Source organism: Mus pahari, chromosome 7, assembly GCF_900095145.1.
Source record: "Mus pahari chromosome 7, PAHARI_EIJ_v1.1, whole genome shotgun sequence".
Classification (NCBI taxonomy): domain Eukaryota; kingdom Metazoa; phylum Chordata; class Mammalia; order Rodentia; family Muridae; genus Mus; species Mus pahari.
In genome coordinates this window covers 103,094,644-103,104,022 of record NC_034596.1, presented here as the reverse complement: position 1 = coordinate 103,104,022, position 9,379 = coordinate 103,094,644, and the positions used below count along the sequence as shown (strand labels likewise).

At 55.9% G+C, this 9,379-nt stretch overlaps 1 protein-coding gene across 2 annotated transcripts in view; it reads left to right on the top strand.

Annotated features, from left to right (window-relative positions):
* Positions 1–3,901: 3,901 nt before the first annotated feature.
* Begain (brain enriched guanylate kinase associated) overlaps positions 3,902–9,379 on the top strand; it is a 36,704-nt gene continuing 31,226 nt past the window's right edge. For both annotated transcript variants that reach the window (XM_021202166.2, XM_029541172.1), the window contains exon 1: positions 3,902–3,982. In XM_021202166.2, coding sequence (XP_021057825.1) covers positions 3,941–3,982 — 42 coding nt within the window. In that variant the 5' untranslated portion in view covers positions 3,902–3,940. The remainder of the gene's footprint in view (positions 3,983–9,379) is intronic.

The following is a 9,379-nucleotide window of genomic DNA, read 5'->3' as shown; positions in this document are numbered from 1 at the left end:
CTCGAACTCAGAAATCTGCCTGCCTCTGCCTCCCAAGGGCTGGGATTAAAGGCGTGTGCCACCATGCCCGGCTCACCCCGATGGTTTTAAGTCACTTGAGACCAGTGTTTATTGCAGAGCATGGGGCTGGGGCAGTCAGATCTCTGCTTAAATCGCAGCTACTGCTGAGCTTCATCCCAACATCCCTGCTAAGGTAGGCCCAGGGGCTGTGGGTCAGAGGGATGTCCCCAGGGTCCCTATGAGCCTTGGGCCTGAGCGCTCCTCTGGGTAGTTCCTCTGGGACCACTCTAGTGTGTGAATCTGAGAATGAGGCCAACACTCGGTCAGGGTCACTAGTATAATGCCCAGAGAGAGACACTAGGGGTGGAGAATAGCCCTGCCAGCTACAGGCACCAGAGGAGGTTGGTGGCAGAGTACTCTGTCCACCTGCTCAGCCAGGGCTTCCTCCTGCCTCCTGCCCCCTGCCACCCAGCCCCACCCAGCTCCACCCAGCACAACTTCCAGTCTCCTAGGGCGGACAGGCTAGATCTCTCGCAGGCGCGCATACTGGCTGGGACACACAAAACCGGCAGAAATAATTTTCCTGCCCAGTGGAGTGAGGAAAATTGGTGGCCGTCTCAGAGTTCCTGTTTTCAATGAGGGCAGTCTGCTCATGTCCCGGCGACTGTGGCCCTGCTGCCACCTTGCGTCCCAGTGGGGAGTCCGTGCCTGGCACACTGGCTCTGCCCAGCGTTGGAGTCTCCTGGTCCTGTGACCCCTGCCTGCGACTGCAGACTCTTCCTGTAGGGTGAATCTTTCTCCGGCTTTATGCAATCACTGTGACTTCTGAACAGTATACGGGACACACAGACAAAGGTGGCCCAGGAACACTCAGAGAGAACAGAAGCTTAGATATGGTCTCCCAGGATCCAGGCCAACGGTCTAACCGTTGGGGTCACTCCCAAGCTGGTCTTCACTAGCTGTCCTGAGTGGGAATGGAAGAAGCAGGGACATTTAGACCCCAACGCACCCAAGTGGAGCCACACTCTTGCCGGGAGACAAGTATGTGAAGGTCCTGGAAGTTGGAAGGGAAAATCAGGCATCTCCTTGGGACCGGAAGTTGGGGGTCTGGACAAACCTGAGGCCATTCCAGGAGTTCTCCTCACTGGGATGTTGCCTCTTATTTGATGAGGATATAGTATGCATGTCTGTGGGTGGATGGAGATGGAAGGGTAACCTGGAAACAGACGAGACTCCTGAGCCTGTGGCTATAGTGCCTGAGGTGGGAACCAGGCTCCTTGCTGTAGGTTTGGGGAGACAGCAGGAACCTTGCCTGTAAGACCCACAGTGTGGCAAAAGGCACAACCCTGTGACAGTCTCCAGTGTACAGTGAGTGACCAGAAAGGAGGAAGAGGGACCATGGATGAACGGGCCCCACTGAGACAAATGCTTCCCTGGGGTGGGGTCTCTCCTGTGACTGGCCAAGTCCAACAAAGATACTGCTGGAGGAGCAGCCAGCCTTCTGCTCCCTAGATGGCACAAGTATGTTGGGACAGTTATGGAACACTAGTGTCCAGACATCTGGGAAGCTGATGAGGGTTGGGGACAGGAGCTAAGGACCAAGGCCTCTACCACATGGGGTTGTGTTCCCCACGCCCAGCCATCTTCATCCCTTCTTCTCACCCCAGCAGAAGACAGGCCTCCTCAGGAAGCCTGCTGGGTTACTATGCTCTGCTGTTCTGAACGCAAAAGCCCTGGGCTCTCAACTATTGGGGTGCTCTTCAGGTAACATCCCTAGGCTTTCCTCTACCTGGGAGAAGGTCAGACATGGATGGGGGCACTGGGCCAGACGAACACTGCGCTCAAGTCCTTGATCAGCTTTCTCCTTGCTAGTGGCCTCTGGGAAGGGGCCTAACCTCCAAGCTTCAGTTGTGCTGTCGGCAAAGGGCAGCGGTACCACCTTTCACACGGAGTGTGACAGCCAGGCACAGCTGTCTCCCTGTCCCCTCCCCACTGGTGGGAGACGGAGGGAGTCTTGTGGGGGGGGGGGGTGAAACGAGACCTTAGGAACAACTCTAGAGTTGGAGGTTGAAGCCTTCCCAAGCAAGCCTGGCCTGAGTCTAAAGACTTCCTAAGTATGGCAGGCAGGAGCCACCGGCCCCTCCCCCTCCTCTCTAGCCATCTGTGCGTTGGCAGCAGAGGAGGCAGGGCAGAGGAGAACAGCAGTCTAGCTTCATCTGAGCAGGACCCATCTCTAGGGGAAAGCTACAGCCCAGGGCAGGAAATATAGACAGAACCCAGTTCTATGGGCTACATCCGTGTTCTGTGTTTTTTTTTTTTTTCTCCTTCAGGCCTTTGGAGGCGTGTATGGGGGAAAGTAGGACTTTAAGGACTGTTCCACTCTGCCAGGAGGACCGCAGAGATGAGGATTGGTGGCCCATGCTACCTCTCTCCTCAGCATGGGGTAACCCAGATCCCCAGAGCAGGAGACACATCCATGGTGAGTCAGAAGTTAGAATAAGCTGGCCACCATGGGCCAGGGCTGCCTTCTTGTCCCTGTCTCAATCGTGGTCCATACTCCTAGAGTTAGGGGGCGCATCCCGAGGGCCTCCACTTAACCCTCCCCTTCCACGCCTATTACAGAAATAATGTCCCTGGGGAAGAGAGGGGATGCTCCTAACTTCTACCCCCGTGTCTGCCTGCTCCTTCTGGAGACTCGCTTTTAATGCCTCTCTCTTTCTTCGCTGTCAGCACCCTTTTCCTGTGCTGTCACAGTGCCTGAGTGCACCAGCTACTCCCCTAATTAAAGGAAAGAGAAGCTGCAATGTACACAGCACAGAAGGCCGAGGGGTGGATGGTGGTGACAGCCCCGTGACAGTATGGATGTACTCGCTGCTCCTGGACTGTACACTTAAAGGTGATTAAAATGCTAACTCTTGACATGCATGTTTTACCGCGGTACAAAGTCCACATACATGCTGTAGTTGCTGCTAGCATCCCCTGATCTCCCTTGGAAACCATTAACACACAAGAACCGATCAGCCCACAGGCCCTGAGAGAAGCCAAAGGCAGGCTCTGCTGTCTCTTTTCCCCACCCCAGAGCCTTCCTGGCCCCATGTGCTTGACTCTACTAGCCTGGAAAGATGCTCCCGGGGGAGAAGGGAGACCCTGGTTTCTCAGGATTTATGCTAGTTAGCTTCCATACGTGCTCCAGTTTGTTTGGGACTATCAGCACCACTATGCCGTAGTGTCTCACCCAGAGCCAGAATAACCTGCCAAGTCCTGAGCGCTCCTGGGACCAAAGAGAGAGATGCTCTACCCCAGTCACAGTGGCCCTCCTGAAGTCATTATCCCTTTTTTATTACTTCTTGGAAAGAAGGAGCCCCTCCACTATTACGGGGCTCCCAGATAAAGAATTACAGGTGAGGACTGGAAGTGGACAGGGGGGCTGCTGCAGTTTAAGGAATCCATGACAGGTATGGAGGCTAGGCATCGGCCGGAACTTGGAGGGCAGAGCAGTGGGCTACACCTTTGGAAGTCACTGTCCTGTCTGTAAACTGCAAGGTCCCTGAGGGCAGGCACCTGTCTCTCACTGCCAAGTCAGTCCCTGGGGACCAGAGTGGCCTGTACACAGCAGGTGCCTGCTAAATGCTGGAGCTCCCCTCCCCCAGCAGGGCCAGGGACACAAGACGTGGCACCCCACACTCCTCCATTCATGCCAGCCGCCATTCATGCGCGCGGGACTCATTCACCCCGCGCGCCGCCATTCCGCGCCCTGTGCGCCCCGCGCCCACCACGTGCGCCCTGCCCGGCGCGGCGCGGGGAAGCGCCGGAGCAGCCGCGGCTGCGCGGGGCCGGGGCTGGCGGGGAGCCGGGCCGGGGGCGGGGGGCGGGCGCTCCCTGCGGGAAGCGGGGCGCTGGGGAGCCCCGGCCGCGGGCTCGGGCGCGCAGAGCCGGGGCCATGTGGACGGGTGGCCGGCGGCCGGGCCGGCTTCGCCGGGCGGTGAGTACCCGAGAGCCGGGCTGGCAGGGCGCGGGGCGGGGCTGGGCGGCGGGCACCACGCCGGGGCGGTCCCTGCGCGCGCCCGCGGCGGCCCTGGGTGGCGCCGGGGCCCGGGGCCCTCGCGCGGGGCGGGGCGGCCGGGCCTCCGCAGCTGCTTTGCGCGTGCGGCCTGAGGACTTGCAGAAGGCGGGTGTAGGGGGCCCGGCTGAGCCCACCCCGTTCGGGGGGCGGCCCTGGAGAGGCCGCAGAGCCGGAAGGAGACTGGCCAGGGACCGCTTCCCGAGCGTGGGCCGCGCGTGGGCCCGCGCATGCCTCGGGCACCTTCCTCTCCGGCGGCCCTAGCAGGCCGCCAGCAGTCCTCCCCATGGACAGGCGAGGAAACTGAGGCTGGGCAGGCAGGGGCCTGGCCAGGGCCACTCTGCAGGCCCTGACCTGCTCACAGAGCCCCTGCACGTTGGCTGGGAATTTCTGCCCCTAGCATTTCCGCTTCCTGCCTGGTTTAGAGGTGTTTCCTTCCTCGTGTGTGCCCACCCCATCAGAACAAGGTTCCTTTGGGGCAAGAGCTGCGTGGGCGACACCTCGGAATCTCCTGAGGGAGCAGGATGGGAGCTGGGAAGGTCTCCTGGAGCAAGGGCTGGCTGCAAGAGACGGGAGCCATGCAGGTGTGCAACCCTGATGGCCAGGGTTGGCCCACCAGTGCAGTCACTGGGCACATGTGGGGCATCATCTTTCTGGACTCCCTTATCCTGAGGTCCCAATACCTGTGCGCCCCTGGAGGCCATGGGATACTCTCTGCGGTTCTCTGGGCCTCAGTTTCCTCACTGTCCAGGAGTTAAGTGGTCTTTGCTACTCGCAAGTCTAGGCTATGAGAAGGTCTCGAGGAGGAAGCCCTTTATCTTCTGTGCTGTGTCTGGGCAGCCCAGTAGGGCAAATGGCCTTTGGGGACGGCTCAGCCTAGCATCTGTGACAAGCAGGGCGGGGAGGCAGCAGCAGGGCCTGGCAGCCTCCTGCAAACCCTTAATTTTCCCACAGCTCACTATAATCAGGGCGGCTCTGGAAAGCAAGCACGGTAGCAGATGCAGGCGCAGGGCCAGGGGCTGCTGAGCAGCACCAAGGACCCTCCCAAGTTACTGTCTCCCAAGTTACTGTTCGTTCCTGTGGCCTGCTCTGTGTGCTGGCTCCTGGGAAGTGAAGTGAGAAGTCAGGGCTGCCAGGGGCCATGGCCTGTAAGAGCTTCTCACAGGCTGGAGGTCAGGTGAGGGACCCACATAGGCCAAGAGCAGAACTCAGTGTGAAGCAGTCGGGACAAGGTCTCTCTCTCTCTCTCTCTCTCTCTCTCTCTCTCTCTCTCTCTCTCTCTCTCTTTCTCTCGGCCTTGAGCATCTGGTTAGCCTGCAGTGGCTGCCATTTATAGAATTCTGACTGTGTACTGGGTATCGTCATTAGCACCATCCCCGTAGCAGCATCCCGGAGAGTGAATGGATGGATACGTGAATGAATGAGTGGATGGGCGTGAGGGACAGCAGTCAGTCAGTAGGGCTTGGACACAGTCCACAAGTGTTTCCCACAGCTTACAGAAGACCCACAGGCTAAGCTGGGGGAGAGGAAGTTAGCGCTGGGTTAGCAGGAAGAGAATTACAGGGAGGGAGAAGGCGTGAATCTAAGAACCACAAAAAGCATCTTGCAGAAATGCTCAGTCAAGGGCAGCTTAAGCCTCTGATGGTCAGAGCTGCAAACTTGCTGTGTTGGTCCACAGTTGTCCCAGGGTCCCCTCTCACCTCCCATCCTGCCTCAGAGCTAGTCATGTGACTAATGGAGAACTTTGGACGGGGTTTGAAGCCCTAGGTCCCAGTCTGTTCTGCGCTAATTTGCTGTGTGGCCTCATGCAAGGCCCTAGACCTCTACAGAGCCTGGTATCAGAGGTCAAGCCCCTGAAGAGTGACTCAGAGCAGGCCCCAGCAGGTGACTGGTGACTGACAGCTGGACGGTGCTGTCCCAGCTGGGTCAGTCTTAGGAATGGGCAGATGGGTAAATGGGTTGTGACATCCTCTCTGCTCACCTTGCATATTTTCTTTGGACACACACTATCACTCAGGCAAACCAGCCTTCAGGAGTTCACGGTCTAGCAAGAGTTATAGACCCTGGCCAGCATAGCAGGGAATGGGAAGGTATATGTCCCACGAGTCAAGAAGAGGCCAACAATGAGCCTGGGGGTCAGCATGGTGCTTTAGAGGGAATCTCCTTCAGGAAAACAGCAGCTATCCAGCCCTAGGCTGAGCCAGTGAGCTGAAGTTGTGTCCGATCAACAAACTTTGAACCAGGTTGGGAAATGGGGTAGGAAGAGAAGTGAAGAGACCCGGGGCCATACCACTGGTGGTGCCTGCTGGTATGGAGGGGAGGGGAGATGGTACTGATGGGCAGGGCAGCAAGGTACTGATGGGAGTATGCATCAGGACCGACCAGTAGTAGGCGAGTAGAAAGCTGGAGAGATGGATGGAGAGGACGAAAGCCTGGTGGTTATAAGAAAAAAGGAAATGTATGGGAGCTGATGGAAGAACTGATGTAGAGAGAGGACCCGATAGATTGAGGCCTGAGGGCAAAGTGGATTGATTTCTGGTCTTGGGGCAGGGTAGATGAATGGACGGGTGGTTGTATAGATGTCAAGGGATATGTGGATACAGAGGAAGCATCAAAACAAGTGGTTGTTGTCATGGGGGGGATGGTCGTGTGAATGGTTCCTGAGTGGGTGCTGGGGTAGGCAGGGCTATAAGTTAATAGAGGTAGAATCAGATGGACGTAGAGGTCCGAGCAGAGTGGTGACTGTGGATGACACGTAGACCTAGGTGTGGAAGGGCAGGTTTGTGTACGGATGTGCACACATCCACCCATAAAGACGAGTCACAGGAATGGTACACGGTTGAGCGGGTGGCCGACAGATTCAGGAGTGAGGTTGTAAATGACTGGCTGGATAAATGCTTGTCAGCGGATGGCAGGCGCAGACCTGAAAGGCTGGGTGAATAGCTACAGGACCCGTGGGTGGAAGGCAATTGGCACAATGAGTAGGTGGAGCATCAGGCCATGCCCTCTGAGTGCCACTGTCTGTTCACGTGTGCCTCAATCCCTCTGCTTCAGAGACTGACAACTGAGCAGAGATGGAGGAGGATCAGAGCTTCACGCTGAGTCCCTCTGATTTTAGGGTGGCGGCGGTGGTGAAGAGCAGCCAAGCCTGTGTTCACCTCACCAAAGAATGAGCTCCCCTGTACATGAATTTAGGGAAGCATGTAGCATTCATGATACGCCATCTAAAGATGAGCAGCCAGCCTGGCAGTCACAGGGGGCCTTCTCTCCCGGTGTGTGTGTGGGGGGGGCAGGGTAACAAAGGTCTGGGTGGGCTGAGCTCACTTCCTTTCTGAGGAATGAGAGATGGTCAGATCTGAGTGACAAAAGCCACAGAGAAGGTGTGAGGTGCAATGGATTCTGATAGCCAAGAGCTGTGGCTGTCTCAGAAGACCCCCAAGGTATCAGGAAGAAGCTAAATGGCCCAGGGGAGTTTTCAAAATTGCTTCTGTGAGGGGGAACATGGGACAGAACTGGTGCCTGGAGAATGCAGGAAAGAAGCTGTGGTCTCTAGGGTGCCTGCTCCGTACGTGGTCTGTGCTAGGCCATGTGTGTTTCCCAGTAACCTTACCTCATCCCAGATCAATCTCTGGAGACAGAGTGGCTGTCACCTGCCTGTAGATGAGGCCTCAGGAGCTGCAGGCAATATCTGCCTCTCCTTCCTCTCCCCAGGGTCTTTACATCACCTATGAGACCAGGTACCCTGTGCCACCATGATGGAGAACAGACCTACCATGCAACCCACCAGAGGGAGATTGGTGCCCCAGGAATAGGGGTCCCCTCTTGAGATGGTAACCCAGGCCCAGACTATGAGTTGTGATGGACAGCATAATCCTCAGGGCTGAGAGCCAGTAGGTCGTTATGACAACAGAAACTCATCTCATCTGACTAGAATTCAGGAACAGGCTCAAAGGACCTGCTGGCCAGGGCCCCAGGCCCTCGAGGGACTACACATGCTGGTGCCACAGGCAAATGAGAGCCCCTGCCAGCGAACCCCAAGTCCTCCTGGGACCCCTGCCCATCACTCTTCCTTCTGCCCTGCCTACCCTTCGAGCCTGGGTACAGTTAGATGAGGGGGGTACAGCTTGGATCGTCCAGTCTGAGAGATCTGTTCTATCAGGTGACAAGGTAGGGATGGAGGAGTTGGGGATGCAGGAGAGATGGAGGAGTGTTGGGGATGCAGGAGAAGCTGTTGGGTGTTTTGGCAGGACATCCCAGGGGCGGGAGATTCTTCCACACATTTTCATCCAAATTCCAGCCCACAGTAGGCTCACATCAGGTCGGGGCGATACTTGTGAGCCAATATCTGAACTTCCATGTCTTTCACACTACCCACTCATCCACTGACTTGTTCATTCATCCATTCTCTACATCCCCCTCAAATTATTCATCTACACATTCACCCATTCATCCATTCATCAATCCACCCACTCCCTTACACACACATCCATCTTTCCACCTACCCATCCATCATCCACTTACCCATTCACCCACCCCACCAGTCACAACCTTACACACCCATCCACCTTCCTATCTATCCACTCATCCACCCACCATCATCCATCTACCCACTCATTCATTCATTCATTCATTCACCTATTCATAACTAATTTATCTACCTACCTACCTACCCATTCATCCATCTATCTACTCATTCCCTTACTCATGGGTTCATCTACCTATCTATTCATCCACCTGTCCATTCATCCACCCATTCATTCACCTACTTATCCATTAATCTATTCATCCACCCACCTATCCACTTATCTACCTACCCATTTATCCATCCATCCACCAGTTCATTCATTCACCTATCCATCCATTCATGTACCCATTCACCCACTCACTCCCTTACACAGCCATCTATCCATCCATTTACTAATTCATTCACCTACATATTCATTAGTCTATCCCCTTTCCCATCTATCCATTCAAATTTACCTACCCATTTACCCATACATCTATCCATCCACCTATCCATCATCCATCCATGCACCCATCCATCCACCCTTCTATCCATCTATCCATCCACCCACCCACCCATCCATCCACCCACCCATCCATCCATCTACCCACCCATCTATCCATTCACCTACCCACCCACCCATCTATCCATCCATCCACTCACCCATCCATCCACCTACTCACCAACCCATCTATCTGTCCATCCATCCACCTATCCATCCATCCATCCATCTGTCCGTCCATCTACTCATCCATCTATCCATCCATCCTTCCACCCATCCATCCACCCATCCGTCCACCCACCCATCCATCTAT